Source organism: Protopterus annectens, chromosome 16.part0 (genome assembly GCF_019279795.1).
Source record: "Protopterus annectens isolate FY-2018-M chromosome 16.part0, PAN1.0, whole genome shotgun sequence".
NCBI classification, from domain to species: Eukaryota; Metazoa; Chordata; order Ceratodontiformes; family Protopteridae; genus Protopterus; species Protopterus annectens.
The window spans coordinates 135,980,111-136,004,768 of NC_056750.1; the positions used below are offsets into that span (position 1 = coordinate 135,980,111).

Here is a 24,658-nt window from a genome sequence, read left to right on the forward strand (position 1 = left end):
TCTTGAAATGTGAAAGAGTTAATTTGTGGAAAGAAATATGTAAACATAATAAGGTGAATAGTTTGTTAAAATGTGAGCAAATAAATATGGGCATAATAGAATTTGGTTATTATGGTGCAGGAAAACAGGAAGAACTGAAGAAAATGGACAGAGTAGTATTTTATGTTTCATGGACTATATGGAATAAGAGACTAAATTAAATTAAATACAATGGAAAATGGACTTTGACAAAGATTCTGGAGAAAATAATGTTTTGGTTGTGAACAAAACATTGAGGGAAATGCTTAAATTGAAGTTTATAATGTATGGAGATTTGTAAATAAATGTAAATAACGTAAATAGGTAATGTATATATCAATAAAAAAATACTCTTTTCTTGTGCATCCACCTCAGCTACCACCAACTCAAGCAGATGGGACTTCAGTTTAATGCCTAATCCTCAGGACAACATACTCAGGAGTGCAGCACCCCCTTTATGCTGCACTGCATTGTCAGCAGTTCATTTAGTTGGTGTGAGAGAACCCAGGGACTTCTATACCAGAGTGAGTGTGCTTGCTGTTCATAGGTTTGTAGGTAAGTACTAGGCTAGCTGTCCATGGAGGCCATTTTAAGCAAGCTCATTTTCCCTTTTTGTACTCAAAATAACCTATCCCATGTGGTTATAGATGGACCTTACCCATCCCATGGTCTAGAATTATATAGTACACCTAATGAGAATACTGGGATCATACCATAGATAATTTGAGGGGACCCATGCATGGTATAAAGCATTTATGTGGTGCTTCTGTCCATTAATATTATAGGGAGTAGTCCTGGGGTAAATTTTCTGTCTCCAATCCATAGATCTAAGTTGTGTTTGAAAGTGGACAGGGATGAAATTTGATTTATGTGGAAGGGAAGTCTGTTTCATAACAGTAGTATCCTCTGTGGGATAAACCTGTCCCCCAAAACTGTTGTGTTGATGTTACAGAAGAGGTTTAGATCTTTACACAAACTATTTCTGATGCCATTTAACTGGCTGATGTGCAGTAAATCCATCAGTAATGCTGCACCACTGACACTGATAGCTGACTACTGTGCACAAATACTACTTTATTATATATTTCCTTGGTTTATGCCTGAAAGTGGTGTGGTCTTCTTTCACTCCATCTACCTGGCTATCAGTAAATAAATAAATGTTATTTTTAATGTTATAAAATCTTACTTTATTACAAATGTTCCTCAATTTTATGTAACACTTTTTGGAAGGTATTATAAAAGGTAGCTGTGTTTTCTTTAAGTACCATTTCATAGATGGGATACTACAGTGAAAGTGAACCTTTTCCAAAGGCTGGTGTGACCTTGGATGTAATGTTGTTTAATAAGGTGATGCAGTGGTTTTGCTCACCACTTCAACTAAGGCAGTATTTTTAACACTTTTTGTTAAGCTGTTAGTGAAGCTGTCCTGCTCGTAAAATACAACTCAGAGAAATATGTCCAATTCATTATTAAAATATGCAGAACTTCAGCACTTTGGGTAACAACAGCCCTGCTAATGATAGCAGAAACCTGAATCACACTCTGTGAAGTTTAGATGGAAATCATAATTGAAGACTTACCATATGCTTGGTTATGCCTTCTCACTTCTAGGATCTCTTGTTACACCCTCCTTTCAAATTTCACAGTGTCCCAGGCAGGACACAATATGTACACTGAAACCTGTGGGCTGAATTTTGTCCACAGCAGGTAGCACATTTGCCTTAAGTGAGGAAAGCTGTGTCTTCTATTCCCACACTGGGTAGATGGATTGCTGACAGTGCAGTGCAGCATAAGGGGGGGTGCTGTACTCCTGAGTGTGTTGTCCTTCTAATGAGATGTTAAACTGAGCCCCCATCTACCTGAGTTGGTGGTAGCCCAGGCAGATGTAAAAGATCCTATGGCACCTTTTGGAGAGAGTATAAAAGTTCTGTGATGCCCTGGCCAAATTTCCACTAATAATAAAAATACTACCCTTGGGTCTTTCCTAAAAAAAAAAAAAAGGGCTGCCAGCCTAATGGGACTAACCTGGTCAGCAGAGAATAAATAAAACAAGCAAGTTTTATACTACAGAAGGAATGTTTCAAGTTGTTCGAGAAAGAGAATTCTACCTGTCTTGAGGTCACATTAATCCTAAGTACAATTTGGAATTAAACTGCTAATAATCAAAACGTTCCCTTTTGGTGCCACTGTAGCAGACCATTATGACCTGTTAACTTTTTCCACAATTCATTGCAGTGGCAAAGCACAGGCAGTGAAATTAGGTGTCTTAACCCTTCAGATTTCAGCTGGACTTCACTTCATATCAGGGAGTGGGTGACCCGTACATCACTACTCTGATTGGAGAACGAACGTTCTCCAGCAGGGCGGTAATGTACAAGTGATGTACGCTGAAAAAAATGAGTCTGCCACTGCATGGCAGCAGATCAAGCTGCTGTGTAGTTTGGACTGTAACGAGGCTAACAGCCACCATTATTTATTGATTACTAAGCATAGTTTTTGCTGTTTAGCAAGTGTAAAATGTGTGTGTGTGTGTGTGTGTGTGTGTGTGTGTGTGTGTGTGTGTGTGTTTGTGTGCATATGCTTGCATGAAAGTGAGACTGAGATTGATCGAGACATTATTGTATACTCTCTAAGCAGCGCTCTTGCTGTTTAATGAGTGTAAAATTAAAAGAAACAAAATAAAGTGTGTGTGTGTGTGTGTGTGTGTGTGTGTGTGTGTGTGTGTGTGTGTGTGTGTGTGTGCGCGCGTGCGTGTGATTGAGTGAGATCAGGCTGTGGCAGCAGCAGTTAAGAGTTATGCATACCTCTGAATTTTTTAGCTCAAGAAATCTGGATAACATTTAAAATAAAGGGAGTATAAAGGCTCAAAAATAAGAACAGATTTTTAAATCTTGATCTTTTAAAATTAGAAAGTTGCTAGAAGAAGAGGATTTGTGTTAGTATGCATTTTCTGAAGGAAATAAATTCTGAAACTCAAATGTATGCCATTATTTAGTGACTTCAAGTCCCCAGTGATTACCAACAAACCACTATAAACTACATATTTTTGAGTAAAGGACCAAATAAATTAGGTAAATGTTTTATCATTTTTTTTAATCTTCTATTCTGGATGTAAAATACTACCTCCTACACCATTTAATTAAAACAGCAATTTTACAGACAGCCCATTCTCTAAGCACAATAATGCCCTCCAGAGTGTTAGTGCGAAAATAACACCTTTCCAGGCTTATTATGACCTTTTGCCTGTGACATTGGACCTCAGTACACCCCTGGGCATGCTTTATTTACTCAGTAACACACACCCTGTTGGGCAGTATTGCTGGCTTAACATGAAGACATGCAGCACTGAGGTCAGCTGTCTCTCTGGCCATTGATATTGCAGGCTGATGAGACAGTCCTGTGGAGAAACCTCTAGTAAGCAGTCATTTATGCAGCCGAAAGATTCTGAGTTACCACATGCAGTTGTGTTAAAGAATGTGATCAAAAGCTCAGTTTGGGGGGGGGGGGGCAGAGCCAAGATGGCCAACTGATAGCAGCAGTTTTTCAGAGCTCCATGAAACTAATATAAAAAAACAGGAAATAACTTATTATATTTTAGCAAAAATACTTAAAATTGATAGATGAAAGTATAAACTGTATTATTAGTAACTGGTGAACTTAGAAAAGCTTTTTTCCTGTCAAAGTATAAAGGATAATATATAATTTGCGGAGATGAGCACTTCAAAGACTTCTCATTCTGACATGGCTTTAAAAAAGAAATGCAGCTTATGACATCTGCTCTACAAGAACTCTCACTAAAAATGGATGATTTTAAAGAGAATTTACAAAACCTCAAGGAAAATTATCAGAAACAAACAGATTCTCTCAAGGAACTTATACAGCATCAATCCAAAATAACAAACTTAGAAGCATCCCCGAATGATCTTGATGGAAGTCTGAAGGAAGAAGAAAGCCAGAAAGATTTCCTTATCAAACAAAACACTTGGCTTCTCAATAAAGTGGATGACCTGGAAAACAGGGGGAGAAGGTCAAATATAAGGATTTTTGGCATCCCTGAGAGAGCTGAAGGAGAAGATGTAATTTTTTTCCTGAATACCTGGATTCCAGAGATCTTAGACTTAAAGAAGGGTCTGTCCTTTGGTATTGAAAGGGCTCATAGAGCTTTAGGAAAGCCAGTGCTAACATCCTCCTCTACTCCTCCCAGATTAATAGTCATAACGTTTTATCTTATTTGGACAGAGTTAGTCCTAAAATCTGCCTGGAGGAAAAGTCCATTAAAATATAATGAAAACCCAATTAGGTTTGATAATGACTATTCTACTAGGGTTTTGGCACAGAGGATAAAAGCTTGGCCATTAATAAAACTGTTAAAACAGAATAACATCAAAACTCAGCTTGTCTTTTCTTGCCAGAAAACAAATTCTATATCAGAATGAAATTAGATCATTTAATGCCTTAGAGGAAGCCACTGCCTTTATTAAAAACAATAACATTATTTCCTTACCTGGAGATATAGATTGGGCATCTACATCATTGAAGAGAGTTACTGATAAATCTTCCTGGACTGATGTTAAAAAGAAAAAAAAGAAAAAAAAAACTGAGTCAAAGATTGCTGTTCCCACTAAATCTCTCAAAGAATCTACTGCAACTTGACTCTTATTTTTATACTTGCTAAATTGTCAAGTAAGGTATGTCATGATAATAGTTTCCTTGTTTTTTTCTTTTTTCCCCCTTTTTTCTTTTTTTATTTCTATACCTTTTATTGTTTATATACAAATTAAATAATTGTTTTATGCTTTTTAGTATGTTAGTACAATATTACTGGTTTATTGAGTGATATAATCAAACAGTAAACTATCTCTGCTTTTATGGCCTTAAGATGATATGCTTTATTTCAGATCATATATAGTCCTTTGCTCTGCTAAATGCTCTTCCGATTATTACACCGGTATAGTCACTGCTCAGATTAATTCATCAAACTGTTTTGGGTACATTGGATAACAGGACATATCTGTGATTTAATATATATTAATTAGTTTCTTTATTACTTATAATTTCTGATTGTTTTAGAGTAAATATTGGTACCTGTATGAACAAAAAGCTGTTTACCTGCTTTTGATATAAATTGGGTCTCTCTGGCGTATATATGCTTGTATGTTTTATGGCACAAGGTTTCTAAATGGGTACAAGTTATGTTTCCTGTAGAGTTTAATATTAAAGTACTGTTTTCTCTCTTATTGGCAACGGACTTGCTTTATTCAACTTGAATTTGGCATAGACACCATGTTTCCTGTGTTTTTGGAGGTTTGTATCTCTTGTATATCTACTTGGCAGCAGTGCTTTATTGCTAGATGTCCATAGCTGTGTGAGTGTTTCTGAGATATGGATTGTTCGTGCTTGGTGTACCTGGTAAGTGCTTGCTACAGAAAATTACTTTGTATTTAAAATAAAGAGTGATGACATGAATTTATGGAATGTGCCTAATAAATTAGATGCTTTAGCTGGGATGTGAAAGTCTTTATGCAGTGAGAGAGGTGTGTTTTTTTTGGAATACTTCTAAAAAGACTGTGTTTGGATGTTCTGCTTTTGCCAGTTATATAGAGTTTAGTTATGGGAGAGGTTGTATGGCACTGATATTTTTATGTGTGTTGTATGGATTGTGGTGTCCGGAGGTGATTTCTTGTGTGTTGGAAGTTAATTTACTGATTGGAAGTACCTGACAGTCAAACCTTACATTTGCTACTGTAAATAAGCAGACTTTGTGATACAGTTAGAGTGAGATCAGGAAACTGTACTGTGTAGCGTGCTGAGCGGGAAAATGTCAGTTTGAAATTTAAGAAGTGAAGCTTTCTTACTTAGCTCATGACATTATGCATAATCTGCAAGCAGATCAGATTACATTACATCTAATGTGTATATGCAAGCCTAATTGTGGATGTCAAGACTCTGATTGGTTAATATAGCATAGTAGGCTTCTCTTATAAGAATTATGAGCTACACTGTCTGCAAACATTTTCATTGTTCCCTTTTATAATAGTGACTATATTTTGTGATCAAATATATACAGAGATGTTATTTTGTCCAGCAAATAGTTAATTATAGCCACTATTTCTAGTGAATATACTGGATTTTTTATAAATAAATTTCCTATGCAGTTAGCAAGTGTTTAGTATAGGCTTATCCATTTACAGGAAATGCTTATGGCTAATGGTAATAACTGTAAGGATTCTCAAATACTATACTAAATCCTAGACAATATATGTGTGAATAATTTGGATTGAACTATAATTGCATTGCATCTAATATGATGAATTCCATATTGTATCTTAGGTATTATTTTATGTTTCAGATGTCATGTTCTCAGTTATTATAAAGTCATGTTCTTTAGTATATTACTACTTTGTGACGGAATAGCTCAGTAATATCTATGACTTGTGATGACACAACAAAGAAGTTATGAGTTTCAGTACTATCCCATTATTATGGTAGATATTTACACCTAACGCTATTTTAATTCTGCCTTTGAGTCATTCAGTTTTCAGACCTGTTATCCACAGTAAGTTTTATATAAATAATGTTTTTTACTAATTTTTGTCATATTAACTGATGCCAGTTAATTATTATTGATTCTTAGTCATTTAAACATTTGCTATTCCAAAAGTTTCAGAGTTAATTAAAGGCAAGTATGTCTCATGGAATATTTCTAAGAATCTATGTTAACATCTTTTGGGAATGACACACACTCAGCTATGTGCTAACACCCAATTCTTGTGATGCTTTTTATTAGTGGGAGATGGTCATGATAAGATTTATTCAGAGGGCAAGTAAATATAAATGTTAAATGATTCTTTGATTTTGTTCTGTCATTTTGAAGTTTTTATTAAAACCAATACAGATGACATGCTTAGGTATATTGGCTAATCTTTTTTTAACTATTAAGTACTAAATTCAGATTATATATGTATCTTTTTTTTTTTTCAAAACAAGTTTATTGTTTTAACATATAAAAGAAATATCATAACAATTTTATACAAATAATTAAAAATAGGTATTATTATAACATTCAACAAAACAACTAAAATATTTACAAAGACATCCACTACAATCAGATCAATTAATTAAACTAAAATACCGTGCTATTGAAATTAGAATTTTTTTAACAAATTTTGTAAATTATCCCAAACAATATAATATGATGTTTTTCTAGTTGTTCTCATTCTAATTGTGCTTATTTCCATATGACACATTATATTCATAACATTTTTAAATTCATTGAACGAAGGAGGTGTATCTGAAGTCCAATTTCTAGTTATTATTTTCCTAGCCACTGCTAGGATAGACCATAACAAGGGAAGCTTAATCTTTTTAACACATTGAGGTACAGGTGTGTTGAATAATATAAGAGACTTAGAAATAATGAAATTATCTGTAAAAAGAGCCTGCAAAAATTCATTAATTGACTTCCAGTATTCTTTCAACTTCATACAGTCATAAAACATATGAGCCCAGTCAGCATTAATTTCTACATTACATCTCTTACATAGATTATCTTTATTATTAATTTTATTCATCATCAAAGGTGTATAAAAAGATCTATGTAAAAATTTCCATGTATAAAGTCTCCAGACAATGGAAGATGTAGTTCTATAAGCAGATTCCAATATATATTGTTTATCTTGTTGAGTTGGTGGGTCCCCATTAATAGAGGTGAAATAATTCCAGTATGAATCTACATTGTAAAAAGTTTCTTGTCTGATAATTTTATGTATATATGAAAGTTTACCTTTATCAGAAACTTTATGCTGTAAATTTATTATCAAGTAATCAATCAGTTTTGGAATAGATTCTTTAACTGTTATAGACATTAGATCTATTCTATCAATGAGATGTTGTCTAAAGATCTGAACCTCTAACCAGCAAGTTTCTCTTAGATCAAATTCTTGTTTTAAGAAATCTAGATTTTTAACTTTATTATCAGATATCAGCTGATACCAGTACTTTAGATTATTATCTATAGCTAAATGAGCTCCTTCAGAAGTAGATGACACAAGCATACCCTGAGTATACATTATAGGGAATACAATAAAATTCCATTCCTTATACTTAGGGTGCATGAATATAAAGTTACGATAACTAATAATAATATTTAATGGGTAACAGACCATATGTTTAGGTGTAATAGGTGAAGTACAAAATTCCTTTAGCAACCACAACATGGAGTTATTTACAGTCATATTTTTATGTGTTAAGGAGATTTTCATGAAGTGCATACTAATTAGCTTCCAATAATCTTTCCATTTTGCGACATATGACTGATCTATTAATAAAGTAATAACTTTTATAATAGAAGAGATAATATATAAATTAAAGTCTGGAAAAGAAATACCCCCTTGAGACCAGCTATTAGTATGTTTCTTAATTGCAATCCTAGGTCTATTAGGTGCCCATAAGAAATTTAACATTAGTGTATTCAGTTTCTTGATAGTTATTTTTGTAGGTGAAAGTATTATTGATTGTATTAAGTATAAAATCTTGGGGAATATTATCATTTTAATAATTGTAAGTCTCTCCTCCATAGTAAAGAACATATTATTCCAGGTATTAAAAAGATTTTGTATATTAAGAAAACAGGTATTATAGTTATTATATATAATAGATTTAATATCTTTAGATAGTATTATACCTAAATAAGTTATCTGACCTGAATTGGGTACATATTTAGTAAAATCACTAATGAGAACATTTTTTCGTGTATATATAGGCAGTATTTTAGTCTTTTCTTCATTGAATATTAAACCAGAAATACTTTTAAAATTCATCATTTTATCAAATAAAGACTGCATAGAAGAATTAGATCCTGCTGATGTAATTAGAACATCATCTGCAAAAAGTTGAATTTTTGATGTTGTATTTTCATCTATTTCAAAACCCTCTATGTCAGTACTATTTCTAATCAAATTAGCCCAAGGCTCCATTACTAAAGTGAATAATAGTGGAGAAAGTGGACATCCTTGCTTTGTACCTTTAAGAATGGGTATTTTTTGTGAAACATATGTTCCTACCTTAATATAAGCCAGGGTTCCTTTGTATAAATGCTCAATTAAATTTACAAATGCATCAGAGAAGTTTGTGCATTTCAGCAAGGTAAACAGATAGTCCCAACTTACTGAATCAAATGCTGAACTTATATCAAGACTAATAAGTGTTAAATCTTTCTTTTTCCTATTTGCAAAATCAATTAATGTTAAAGTTCTTCTTATATTATCAAAAGTATTTCTATTTACAATGAAGCCCGTCTGATCTATGTCTATAATGCCGGGGATAATTGTCTTTAATCTATCAGCAAAAATACTCATAAACATTTTATAATCAACATTAAGTAATGAGATGGGTCGATATGAAGAACATCTAGTTGGATCTTTATTAGGTTTTAAAATTGGTGAAATAAATGTATATTGCCAAGATGGGGGGGTTATTAACTCAGTTTGGGCCAGAATAAAAACCTTATGTATTAATGAATATGTAGTTTTAGAAAGGATTTTATATATCTCTGGTATAATACCATCATTACCCGGTGCTTTGTTTGATTTAAGCTTATTTATTTGTGTAATAACTTCTGTATATGAAATACTCTTGTCCAATAGTTTAATCTGTTGTTTATTAAGCTTTTTATTCATGTTTGTGGTTATAAACTCCTTTATTTTATCTTTAGGTTCCATGTTAATGTTGTTATGGTTAATCTTGTGAAAGTGATTTCTAAATTCATCCAGTATTTCTGGTATACTAGAAACATTCTTCTTTTTCCTTAGAGAAAAGATTTCTTTGATATGGTTTTGTTTATTCAATCTTTTTGTTTTATTTTTAAGTCTATGTAAGTATTTGGGGCTTATTGAATAAGACAAAAACTTGTATTTCTCTAAAGTTATTTTAACTTTATGAGTTAAAATTTCTTTGTATTTCTCATTTAGTTTGTTTATTTCTTCAATAACTTTCTTGTCCATAATATTTTCTTTATTATTATGTTTATAAGAGTCTAGTTTACTTTGAATATCTAATAATTCCTTATCCCAAGATTTCCTTTTATTATTATACCATCTAATACTTTGTCCATATAGATATGATTTTAAGGCATCCCAAACATAGACAATGGAGACTTCAGGAGTATTATTTATGTCTAGAAAATGTTGTACTTCTGAAAGTATATATTCTTTATAGTCTTTTAGCTGAGTTAAGTATGCTGGTATCCTTTTGATCTGAACATTATGAGTATTTTTATCATGAATTCAAAAACAATTGAGTTATGATCAGATATAGGACATGAAATGATTTTGGAATTAATTAAATCTGTTACCATCTGGTTAGAAATAAAGACCCTATCTATTTTGAATAAGTTTTGTATCTGTTAGAAAAAAGGTGTATGGTAATTATTTTGAATCTATCTGATTATTAATATCATTCAAATGATAAGAATTAGCAAAATCATTTAAATGTTTTGCATTAGATGTAATTCTTCTTTTTCTTATAGTGGTAGTATCACTTTCATGTAGTATACAATTAAAATCACCAGCTAAAATAATATCCCTATAGAGAATGATATGATCTTATCAATATGATGTTTCACTGTATTAATACCAATTCCAGGTATCCAATATATATTAATTAAAGTGTAAGTCTTCCCATTAATTTGTATTGTAACCATACAAAACATTCCTTTGTCATCCTGATAAGACTTAATGGTTTTAGGAATGGGCATACTTTTATTCCATAAAATAGCCACTCCTCTTTTTTTCTGAGTGTGCTCTGAACTAACCAATACTGTATACTTATTAGTGACTAGTTTATCAATATCTTTTTTCAAGAGATGGGTTTCTTGCAGGAAGACTAGATTGGCCTTGTGTAGATTAATGTATCTTATTAGGCTTGCCCTTTTACACGGATTATTCAATCCATTAATGTTTAAAGAAATTCCTTTTAAAGATGTAATTTGGCATTTTTAAAACTTAAGAATCTTATGATCGAAATAACAGATAACAAGATAAATAATGTTACATCTCCGCTTTTAGGTGTACCTTTAAATGTAGCTGTATTTATTAAATCTCTTATGGGATTTTGTATAGGATTCAATTTTGTTTGTAGTGACAATGAGTGTGCAAAATATATTGTGGATGTCAAAACTATATACATATAACAATGAACAAGTGAAAATAATGTAAGGATTAAACCTTGCATCCCGCCTGGAGTTGAAAACTCCAACTTAGAGTAGTATATACTACTCAGGTTAACCCCCTACCCTAAGCAGCAGTACCTCAGCTACCACCTTATCAATTTAATACTAGTTATATTTAACTGAGGTTAACAGTTATCAATTCAATTAACTATCAAGACAAAACTACACATTTGGTAAAACAGCATCATATAAACTAAAATAAACTTTTTTTTTTTTTTTTAAAAACTGTTCATACTATTATATAGATCTATGTAATATATAACACTGGTATTCTAATAGCATTCAAATAATCTTGATATTAGAAATCAAGAAGAGAGAAAATTAGGTTCTAACATTCATTTAAATCAAAAACTTTGGCTAATATGATTCAGACATTACATACATTAAGATGCATCTATTTTCTGTCATGTGAATTCTATCAACAGCTTCCAAAAAAATCTTGAATTGTTTGTATATGAGCATTTACTTAAACTCATTATTGTCAATAAAATAAAATATTGTATTCAAAAAAATTGTTATAAATCATATTGCATATTTATGCAGATTCTCAGAAACACCTGCATTATTACAAAAAAAAAAAAAAATCACACACATAAACACAGACACACACATACATACACACACACATACACATACACACACACATACACACACACACACACACACACACACACACACACACACACACACACACACACACACACACACACACACACATATATATATATATCTGATCCCACTGAGCTGTGTCCCCGCTGAGCACCATCCCACTTGCTGTCCCCAGCATAAATCTGTCTGCTTTATACAAAATAATGCACAGCAAACACATATTAGTAACCAGATTTTACAATCATGCTAACCTACTGCTTTAAAATATATCACATGACATTTCTTCCAGAATATAGTTATAAGATTATTTATGCTTGTCAATCAGATGAATTAAATGAGTCATAGCAAAGTATATGCTTGGAACACAAACTTCTAACACAAACTGTTATGCTACTGTTAAGTAGGTTTTCAAAAACATTTAAATAAATGTTTCATTTTTTATGCCTTCTAAAATAAGATATTTACTTACTATAAGAAACTACATCATTTAAACTCATTATAACTGACATATTTTATGAATAAAATATTTTTCCTGAATGTGTGGTGTGTCAGTGTGATAACCATGTCATTGTTTATACTTTCTGCTTTCAGTTTCTCTGTGAGAATTCTGTGAGTGAAGCTTCTGAGGTAATTCATTGACACTGTGCATGAGACAGCCCACATCCCAGATTGTCTCCCTTAACATTTTGGCGGGAAACTTATTAAAACTTGTGGCAAACATTCATTTTGTCAATAGAGTAAAATATTGTATTCATAGAAATTATTATAAATCATACTGGATAGTTATGCAGATTCTCAAAAAAAAAAAAAAAAAAAAACCCATCACACTCACACACACACACACATACATACATACATACACATACACACATACATACACACGCACACACACACACACACACACACATACACACACACACATATATATATATATATATATATATATCTGATCTCACTGAGTTGTGTTTTTGTTAAGCACTGTCCTACTTGCTGTCCCTAAAATAAATCTGTCTGCTTTATACAAAATAATGCACAGCAAACATATATTAGTAACCAGATTTACAATCATGCTAACCTACTGCTTTAAAATATATCACATGACACTTCATCCAGAATATAGTTATAAGATTATTTATGCTTGTCAATCAGATGAATTAAATGAGTTATAGTAAAGTATATGTTTGGAACACAAATTTTAACACAGATTCTTATGCTGCTAAGTAGATTTTCAAAAACATTTAAATAAATGTTTCATTTTCTATGCCTTCTAAAATAAGACATTTACTTACTACAAGAAACTACATCATTTAAACTCATTATAACTGACATATTTTATGAACAGGTAACTCATGGTCACTGTGCATGAGACAGCTCAATGGTTATATTAACTGCTTTCAGTTTCTGTGTTAGAGCTCTGTGACTTGAAGATTCCGAGGTAACTCAAGGTCACTGTGCATGAGACAGCCCACATCTCAGATTGTCTCTCTTAACATTTTGGCTTGGAACTTATTAAAAACTAGTGACAAACATTCATTTAGCAGTGTAAATGCATCTAAACATGACAGAACCTCCACAGTGTATTCCACAGATCATCACAGCCTCTATGTAAGTGAAATTAAACCCAAAATTACCAACAAGCAATAGAACTCGGCATTCTTCTCCCAACTCAATTTTCATACAAATCCTATTATTCACTGTGCCCACATAGTCAAAAGCATTTCTATATATTAATAAAGAAAAGAAAAGGAGAGTAGAAAATAAAAGGGAGTGAGGCAGAAATAAAAAAATGTAAGAGAAAGCTGTAAGAAGTATATACAATAGAATGTTACTTGCTGTTTATATTAATAGAGTTAAAAATAAAACATATTATTTACTCTTATTTAGTTCTGATTATTATTAGTTAAAGCATGACAGATTATTTACAAACAAGCATAAGCAGTATAATCAAGAAAATATAATTAGAAATAGCATTTGAAGAACTTATAAACTTTTACAAGAAATAAATATGTTATTATTCTTTTAATGATATTTTCATTACTGTTCTCTCCCTGCCCTCCCCCACCCTTTACCCACTACACAATCTAAATAGAATGTCATTGTTTAAGCAGAGAAAATAATAATAAAAAAAAAAGAAGGGAAAAGAAAAAAGGTAAAGATAAAAAAATGTATCAAATTACTAACCTTGTTTCAGAAAGAGAAACAAAGCGAATCACAGCCTGCCCTTAAATCCTCAGGCATTTTGACTGGTTATGAAACAAAACATTTCTTTGCACATAGAGAATAACTTTGATTAAATCTTTTCCAAAATATTTGTGGCTTTCTGGAAATGCAGGAACTATATTCAAAAAGATTAATAATGAACTAAAATGATGAGAGAAAAAAAAAAACATATAACAAATCATTTTCTTTTTAGTCTTTTCTTCTTCTCTGAAGTCTTCCACGAAGCTTCAGTTGCCAATCTCTTTAATGTAGAACTAGCCCATTCCATTTCTTCTATTTTATCCAAAATCCTTTTTTCTTTGACAAACAGCAAAGCAGAGTCTAAATCATCGAAGACCTCAGGACCACCAGGAAGGAAGATTTTAAGCTTGGCAGGAAACAGAAGGTATGCTTTAAACTGTGCTTTTTTAAGCTCCCTTATTAGTGGTAGAAAAACTTTTCTTTTAGCAATTACCATGGAAGAATAGTTATTGTCAAAACGCACAGTTGTCTCATTAATCTTAACAGGAGCTTTAGCCCAAGCAGATTTAAGAACCATCTCTTTATCAAAAGATGATAGAAATCTAACTATAACTGATCTAGGATATTTTTTGTTAGAGTTAGTATTAGCTATAGATCTATGTGCTCTTTCGATACCAAAAAAGAATGCTTCTGGTAAGTCTAAAGTTTTAGGGAGCCAAGTTGTTAAAAAAGAAGTAATATTGTTACCTTCAATATTTTCTGGCAGTCCAAAAATCCTAATGTTATTGCGCCTAGATCTATTTTCCAGGTCATCCAGCTTTGTTTGTAAGTGCATTTTGTTTCAGCAGAAACTCAATGTTGATTTCCTCTTCTTGGATTCTGTTTTCCATGTCATTCACAGCTTCTTCTATGCCTGTCATCTGGATCTTCTGTTGTTGCAGTTCTGTATGTAACAGGTCTATTTGTTTTGTAGTTTTTTCTATGAAGGTGTCTGTTTTAGTATCCATTTTATCCATTTTATCAGTAAGTTGCTGGATTATAATTATCAGAGACTGAAGTTCTTTCTTGATGCTGGAGTCTTGAGAATTTGTCTTACTAGAACTCATTTCAGACTGATAAACTGACAGGAAAATTTCCACAGTGATTTCTGACAGGAATATTGTTAGGATTTCCTTTCTTTTTTAGATATAGTTCAAGAACTATATAAAACAAACGTATTTAGAAAGAAAATTACTTCAAAAATTATTTTTTTAAGTAATTAATTCCTGTCAGTGTAATGAAATTGGTGGAGCTGAAGAAATCTGCTGCTATCCTGTGTTCATCCTTGGCCACGCCCCCTTCAATCGATTATATATGTATCTGAATATGTCTCTTGATTCCTTAGTGAATAATTACTGTATAAATGTTTTAACATTAGCGTATGTAACTATTATTTCTAAAATCTAAGTGGAATCAATATCTGATTAGTTGTTTATCACTACTATTCTTCTCTTAATTTATAATATATTCTCCATTTCTACTTTGTTTTCATGGGCTCGAACCAACAAAGGTTGATGGTTGGGATAGGTAGTCTAGCAGATTTAGTTTTGTTTGCTAGACTAGGAATGCATCTCATTCCATGTACAGGGTGTATTAAAGTTTATATAAGAGTTAAATATGCTATTTTTTTATTTAACTGTTTTTCTGGTTTTGAAATGCCTGACGCAATTGCTTTACTTTTATCTTTTATGGAGAAAGTTATTTGGATTGAGATAAATAGAAATATAACAATTGATATTCTGTTGTCTAATTCAGGAAGAGTATTATGTATACCGGATTATAATAATAATACAAGTACCTTTATTATTTGTTATCTTTAAAGAATTCTGATATGGATTTAACTTTGATATCCTTAAATACTAATGGCTTAAACAACCCATAAAAGAGAGCTAACCTACTAAGATATCTTAAACTAAACAAAGCTCAAGTAGTTTTTCTCCAAGAGACACCTGTCTGGTGGACCTCAGCTATAAATAAATTGTATAGCAAAAGGAAGCTACTGCACGTCAGAGCGAAATCCCATGAAGGGAAGACATCTCTGATCAACATTAGCAGAAAACTACGTTCTCTCATAAAAACATCTAAGGCAAACTTTGAGAGAAAAATCGCTAAGGACACTAAAGATAACCACAAAGCCTTCTTCAGCTATGTTAGAAACCTGGGCGGAAACCCTCAGATATGCTCAGAGTTGGTTCACAACAACAAAAAATGCACTGAACCCACAGATATTGCCAACATTCTGGCTGACAGGTTCAGTGCAAATTTCTCCCCTCCTTCACCCCCAAAAGAAGAAATACTTATCCCAGCTGAATGTAATCTCCCTGTCATCTCAGATGTCCAGGTGAGAACCGCCCTAAACAAAGCAAAAAACACAGCATCAATGGGACCTGACGGTATCCCAGGGTGCGTGTTACGTGAACTCCAAGAGGAGCTAAACCCACACATAAAAATGCTATTTAACCTTAGCCTTACTTCGGGATATGTACCTGAACACTGGCGTACAGCAACAGTGGTCCCACTCCACAAGGGGGGTGCCTCTACAGACCCTGGAAACTACTGCCCCATAAGCTTAACTAGCCTGGTCTGCAAAGCTATGGAAAGAATCATTATGGAACTCATAAACAGAGACATAGGGGACCTACAGACTCTTGACCCCACCCAGTTCGACTTTGTAAAGGGCATATCCTGCCTTTTAAACCTGGTTGACTTTTTCGAAACAGTCACTAGAGCCACTGATGAGGGCAAAGCAGTCCATACAGCATACCTGGACTTGGCTAAGGCTCTCGACACAATACCCCACTCAGGCATCATAGATAAGCTAAACAGCTTAAAAGTAAACCCTTATGTCACTACATGGGTTGCAAACTGGCTAAAGGACAGAACCCATAAAGTTAAAATTGCTGGAGCAATGTCAGACTCAAAGCCAGTCACAAGTGGTGTCCCACAGGGATCTGTCCTGGGACCCCTCTTGTTAGGCATTTATTTCTCAGATGTTAAAGCAACCATGGGAGGGCTGTGGCTGACAAAGTTCGCAGATGACTGCAAACTAGGCGCCATAGTCGATACACCAGCAGACACACACATCCTACAAAAAGGCCTCACTGAAATGGACAACTGGTGCCGTAGTCACGGCCTTAAACTAAATGCCAAAAAATGTATAGTCATCCGTTTTGGAAAAAACAAAGTACCCACAAATTATTACATAGAGAGCAACCCACTGAGTATGGAAAAAGTAATCAGAGACCTAGGGACCCAAGTAGACAGCGACCTCTCATTTGACACCCACGTTGCCAAAGTGGTTAGAAAAACATTCTACCTTGCACACCTCATCATGAAGGGATTCACATCCAGATCCAAGGATGTCATTGTACCCCTATACTCCTCCCTCATCAGACCCATGATTGAGTACAATGCCCCATTTGGTATGTACCTCACCCGGCATTTGCAACAGCTGGAGAGACCACAAAAGTACCTCACCAAAAGGATCAAGGGTCTCCAACATATGTCTTATTCTGCCAGACTAAAGAAACTTCAGCTCTATTCAGTAGCATACCACCTGCTCAGAGGTGATCTTTGCCTGAAGTACAAGGCCAGGCCATGTCCAATCAGGATCTGATGGACATGCTCCACCTCAAAAAATCCAAATCCATCAGGACCACGAGAGCTAAAGACTTAAACCTCGGCACAAGTATGAATAGGACATGCTGGAGGGATAGATTCATAACCCAGAGGCTTCCCATGCTTTGGAACAGGATCCCAGTTCGTATTAGGCAGAGCCCCTCACTGACTCTCTTCAAGAGAAATCTTGATGAGTGGATGGGAGATCGTAAGTTTACCCAGGGGTCACATCTGTGTCACTGCTAGACAGGGGCACAGTAAACTAATTCTATTATATAAGGGGACCTTCATTGTGTCACTACTAGACAGAGGCACAGTATTCTAGATTTATTCTGTACATTTTTGTACCATTTCATGGGGTGGCAAAAGCCACATCACTATGGCTAGGCTTACAAATGCCCCAGGGCAGATAGCCTAGTACTATACTATGAAACTATAAAATAAATGACACATTTAGGTGGGACCCTAAGGAATACACAATACTAGCTCAATCTTCTTATAAAAACAAGACCAGAGGAGTAACAATTCTATGGAAAAAGACTTTATTAGATCCCCAAATTATTTATAAACATGTAGATAATGATGGACTCATGGTGTTAGTTATACTTAAGTTTAACAATAGAATTTGGACCCTGGTTAATTTATACTAGTTCCCGGGTATGTGGGTTGGACTAGCTAAGTAACACTTAGACTTTATTACAACTACTTCTAAAGCTAATATTATACTAGGAGGTGATTTTCAATTGTATCACAGATATTACAGAAACTACCAATAGGAAATCTCCTAGGCTATCGTCCTCAGCCAAACAGTTAAAAAATGGACAGAAATGTTTAAATTAAAAGACACCTTTAATGCTTTGGGACCATATTCTTTACTCTTCTCACTCCAAGACTATAGACATGGTACCCAAACTAGAATAAATAAAATTTATATCTCACGAGATCTTTATTCTAAAATTTTGAATTTTTCAATACAACCTTGTCCTTTTTCAGATCATAATTCCCTTTTATTAACAATTCACTTGGAATTCAATTTGTTATTACTTCAAGGATTCCTTCATATATTACAAAAATTAAAGACTTTAAATCCTAGATAACTTCTGAACTTCAGCTCTTCTTAGAGATTAATTACAAACCTGAAGCAAACACAATTATGGTTTGGGATTCTCTTAAGGCCTATCTATATGGCAAAACCATTAGCTGGTACAAAAATAAAATTAATAAATGGGACTCAGAGTTACAGCAACTGCAAAATCAAATATTATTTCTTAAATCTAATAATAACTTAATTGCAACAAATAATAAGAATATAGAATAAGCAAATAAGAAATACAATGAAATATTATCCCTTAAAACTAATTTAACCATGGAAAAACTGAAATTAAATTATTATGCTACCTCTCCTAAGCATCTTCATAACCTATCTATGAAAGTTATGATACAATCAAAAACTAATTATATTGAAAGTATCTTTCATGAAGGGGGGGGGGAGTCTGAGACATAGGTGACATTCTGGAGGCTTTTAATTACCATTATGCAGAACATCATAAAGATAAAATAAGCGCAAATGAATGTAAGAAATTAGAGAATATAGTTCCCAACATAACAAAAATTCCTGAGTAACCTAAGCTAGATTTACAAAAACCTGTTTCTCAGAAGGAAGTTATAGATGGGATTAAAGGAAGTAAGTCTAATAAAGCACCTAGAATAGATGGCTTAATTATCGAAATTTATAGATTGTTCCCTTTTTGTATAATTTCTCTTCTACATAAAACCTTTCTTGAAGTTCAAACATTAGCAAAAGTTCCTCCTTCTTGGAGATATTCTCTGATTTCCCATATATTAAAAGAGAATAAAGACCCTAATCATTGTAACTCATATAGACCAATTTCTTTGTTAAATAATGATTATAAACTATTTATGTCAATTATGGTCAACGGATTGAAAATACCCATATCTAAAATAATTAATGAAGACCAAACTGGTTTCATACATAACAAACATACACAGGATAATATTAAAAAAGTATTGACACTAATAGATTACCTCAATAGAGGAAACCATGTAGCATTGATAATAGGTCTAGATATTCAAAAGGCCTTTGACTCCTTAAATTGGTATTATTTATTTAAAGTCTTACAGTTATTTAGTTCTCCCCTATTTTATAACACTGATAAAGAAAATCTATGAAAATAATCTAGCATATGTCAAAATAGGTCCCTTTACATCCAAAGCAATCCAAATCACTAAAGGTACTAGACAAGGATGTCCTATGTACCCTATCCTATTTGCTCTGACCATAGAAATACTTGCCATCTTAATACGTAATAATCCAAAAATAAGAGGTATAAATATATATGACCAATATATTTCTAAAATAGTGATGTTTGCTGATGATGTCCTACTTATCTTACCCAACTCTAAGGAAGTGTTAGGTGAAGTGGATATAGTAATAACACATTTCCAAAAAATCTCAGGACTTTCCTTCAACAAATCAAAATAGTTATTATTATATAAAAAAATAACTTACACGTTTCAGTTAATCATATTATTAGAAACCAAGTTTTAACTCTAGACTATTTAGGAATTTGCCTAGGTAAGAATATAGGGGAAACCTTACAGCTTAACTATACCAAAACCATAGACTTAATCAAGACATTGATAAGCAAATGGAATAATATGTTTATAACATTTGATGAGAGGTTACAACTGATAAAAATGGTTTTGTTACCTAAAAGATTATATGTAGCACAGGCTCTTATACTTCTGCCAGGAAAGAAAATCCTTAAAGAAATTACTTCAACTCTGATGAAATTCCTATGGTACCCCAAAAGAAATAGAGTGGCATATTCTCATCATATCAGAAAATGGGAACGGGGGGGGGGGGGGTTTAAAATCTATAATTAAAATAGTGATGAATTGGATAAATCATAGATACTCTTCCAATTGGAAACAGTTACACTCCATTATATTAATGAATGAAATTTATTTCTCAGAAAATGCTTTGGTAACTGACAAAGGTAAGATATGGCAACATTTAAGTATATATTTACAGCATAGTACAACAAAATTAACTAAACTAACACTAATAAACCATATTTTTGATGTTTTTAGAAAATTCATCAACACAAATTTAGATATAAAACTGTGGTATAGATTTTTAATACCATTTACTGTTACAAGGGATTTCCCTGATAAAACACATAGAGAGATTTTTGGATTATGGAGAATAGTAACCTATTTTGTTGGTTGCAATGTATAGAAAACCAGCAAGCTTTGAACACACAACTTGTCAACCTATGGCCTATCCCCTAATGACTGGTTGGTTCTTCAGAGTGTCACAGCATACACTAAGGATCTGTATAGAATAGTACACAACTCATCCTTCAAAACCGTACCAAAAATTATAAACTGGATTTTTGGAATCCTGTATAATAATATCAATGTTAAGAAAGAACTATCATCTATATAACACTTTAATTGTCTATAAGACAGCTCCTAAAAATTCTTACTGGCAGTACCTAACTAAAGGGTTTCAAGTATCATTATCAATGGAAGACAAAACAAACATTTTGCTTTCAGTTAAACTAACTTCTTATTCAAAATTCTGGAGGTTTTTTCATTGGAAATTTCTTCACAGATCCTTTCTGACACCTGAGAAACTTTCAAAAATGAACCCTTCAAACAGCAAGTTATGTTGGAGATGTCACCTGTCCACTAATGCTGACTGCTCTCATATTTTTATGACTGTACTAATATTAAACCATATTGGAACGAGATTAACAAATTTCTTCAAGCTACCTATGCAGATACATTTGGTTTGACAAAGTCTTTAATTTTATTGAATGTTGTTAATAGTAATCGTATGAAGAAAGATGACCTGTATTTGTTGTGGACCATGTTAGCAATAGCCAGAAAATGTATAACCAGATGAAACTCTAATGTAGCACCCACAGTGGAGGAATTCCTGTCTTCACTGAAGAAACGCATACTAATGAGAAAAGAACTAAAGATCTAAGAACTTTTCCTAAGCCATTGGTTAATAGTCCGTGGAGGAAAGTTTTGAATTTGATTGATACCCTACAGATGGAACCAAACTGTTCCTAACTATCATAGTTTATATATTATTATTTAGTTACATATGTTTTTATCTGAATCCTTTTTGTCAGGCTGAATGTAAATACTGTAAATAGTTATTGAATGTTATGAATGTATTAAATTATTGTGTTATTTCATCAAAATAAAAATCATTTGAGTAAAAAAAAAGCTCAGTTTGGCCCTTCACATTAAAGGTAAGTAACAGGGAGTGCAGCAGGCTGGTTATGTTAAGTAATGTGAGGCTGCATGCATGAATGTGTATGTGTGAGTATGTGTGTGCCAGAGAGGTCACAGTAGGGCTGATTATTTGGGGGTGGGGTGGATTTGTGTGCATGAGTGAGTGTGGCTGAAGGGTTACTGTGTGTGCATGTGTGTGTGTATATGAATAAAGGTTTTAACACGTGGAGGGACTGTAGTATCCACACACTCTCCTAGACTAACCAGCAAATCCTTCAACATTGTTATAGGGGGATACTAGACACCAGGAATAACCCTTTACAGTGTGCTGTAAAGGCACTAAAAGGGATTCAAACCTTGTACCGGTACACCTCACATGGAGGATATTAGTTTTGTGTGCCACTACTAGACACTAGGGAAAGTGTAAAATCTTGCTTCAATCTGTAAAAAAAAAAGTAAAGTAAGAGGGGGAGGAGGTTTGAAACCCTGCACCCTTGACAAAGAGAGCAGCAGCATTATCCCACTACTCTAACTAATAAGTTAATGTAGTATTTTTTTACATAGTAAGAAGTCTGAAACTCTAATTTCTGGCATTATTCAAAGACTGTAATAGTAAGTGAGTTACAATGCAAAGAGTATGTAAAAGAGGCAACGGCAAGAGTGGTCTGTAAAATCAGGGACAGACAGTTGAGAAAGATGGGGGTCTACCCATGTTGGTGGGAGGATTCAGAACAAAGCCAGGAGAAACGCTATATGACACCCGGGATAATTTTCCAAATATACTTGGACTCATTTAAAAAGTAAGTCAACAGCTCTAGCATCATGATGCACGTTATGAGTACAAAAGAAAGAAACAGTAATGTCCACATTATCGATGTTTTGTTAACTCGGAATAATAGTAAGGGGTATTGTGGTGTGTGTGAGAGAGAGTAAATGAGGGAGGGTCCCTGTGCCACCACTGTACATGGACTGTCAGTGTTAACTACCATAGGAAAGTGCTGATTTAGCACTAGTGACAGTTAAGAGCAATTCAGGAAGATGCGAATTAGCCAGTTAGCAGAAAGGAGTAAGGCTACAAGCTGCTTCTTGTGGTACAGGCTTTGATTTCCTCAGCCTTCATTTGCCTGCTATGTAACCTTGTGTAAGTCATTTAACCATTGTTTTAAGAAAGGGATTGAGTAAACTGCAATACTACTTATCAGTTTGGTAAGTACTCTTATATTTTGCTAGTGTTTGGTTTATCCATGTAAGTATGTAAAATTAAAGACCGTATGAATAACTGCAAGTTTTCATCTTTCGTACGAACTCTTTAAAATGGAGACAGAAAAATAGGCAAAGCTTGCTAAACTTACTTGGAAAAATTATACCTAAGCAGCAGTGCAGGGGAGGGTATGGAAACTGCCTAGAAACCACAGGTTCAAACACTTAGAAAATTACCTGCTTTGTGTGGAAAAATTAAATGCACCATGAAAGGCTTTGTAGCAACCTTTGTTTAGTACAAATAAAATTAATTCAGTGAAAGAAGAAACACTGATATTGTTTCCAGAGGCAGTGTAAGAAATCAGTGTTTGAAAACAAGGTTATTACAAGTTAATGAAAAATAAACCACTTCATTTATTACAGTTAGCTTGTGCCATATTATGGGATGTAAACTACATTGTGAAAAAGACGACTATCACATCTGTATGACAATCACTATCTAAGACACTATGTGGTATAGCAAATAAAAGTAAAATAAGCAATGGGGACAGGTTTGTAATTCCAATAGCCGACTCATAAACTGTAGTTAATCAACACAGATGTGTAAATCCACAGTATTTGTCAAATTCCTTGAAATCCAGCTTTTCAGCAGATAAAAGCCAGAAAAATCTCAGAAAGTAAACATTCTTGCAGGGGGGTTAGCCCACCCATGTACTCTGTATCCCATAATGTCACTATAAACTGACTCAAGCTTGCAGTATTGTGAAGAAAGGGAACTATTCTAATACTTTCAATAGGACTGTTCGACCCAGCAGTGCTAGTGCTGTTCAGTTTTGTCATAAGACTCAGTGGGACACTGAATGAGCTGTCCATTAAGACAGCTGACAAGAGAAAAACAGAGCGATTCTTGGTGCATTTTTAAGCACAGAATTTCAAGATGTGATAAAAATATATTTCAGTTTCTTGGCGGAGATTTCCATTGACAGACAAATTGTTTACCAAAGCAAAAGCTTCTGAGTAATGCAGCAGTGATATAAACCTGCCTCATTGAAGAGAAGAGTAAATATCATCAGGTAGGTGCAAATAATTTCATGGCATTGTGTATTGATTAGTTTAATGCAAGTAAAAACTGATATGGTAAGGTGGAAAGCCTTACTAAAACAAGTAAATGTTTATCTGGCAAACCCTTAGTTTAAAAAAAAGACAGTAAAGCAAGTAATAGAAGCTTCAATATACAAATGTTATCCTAACATTTCATGCCGTTTTCTTTTAGCATGTTGTAGTATTCGCCTGCCAGGTATTTTCAGGAACACCTTATAACTTTTCCTTTTCTTCTTTGTTTTATCCCTTGCAGCTATGGTATCTTGATATGGTCAGTGATAACTGGAGAAGAGCCTTACAGTCGTGAGTACATTTTTGTAAATGGGGAGAACGGGGGAGGGATTGTTACGTAAAGGATTCCGTAGAAAGGATTTCAGCTAATTGTAATCA

At 33.5% G+C, this 24,658-nt stretch overlaps 1 protein-coding gene across 2 annotated transcripts in view; it reads left to right on the top strand.

The window, feature by feature from the left end:
• Positions 1 to 24,658, top strand: part of LOC122790713 (receptor-interacting serine/threonine-protein kinase 2-like) — a 1,224,079-nt gene that overhangs the window by 1,055,568 nt on the left and 143,853 nt on the right. For both annotated transcript variants that reach the window (XM_044058270.1, XM_044058271.1), the window contains one exon: positions 24,522 to 24,571. In XM_044058270.1, the coding sequence (XP_043914205.1) occupies positions 24,522 to 24,571 (50 nt within the window). The remainder of the gene's footprint in view (positions 1 to 24,521; positions 24,572 to 24,658) is intronic.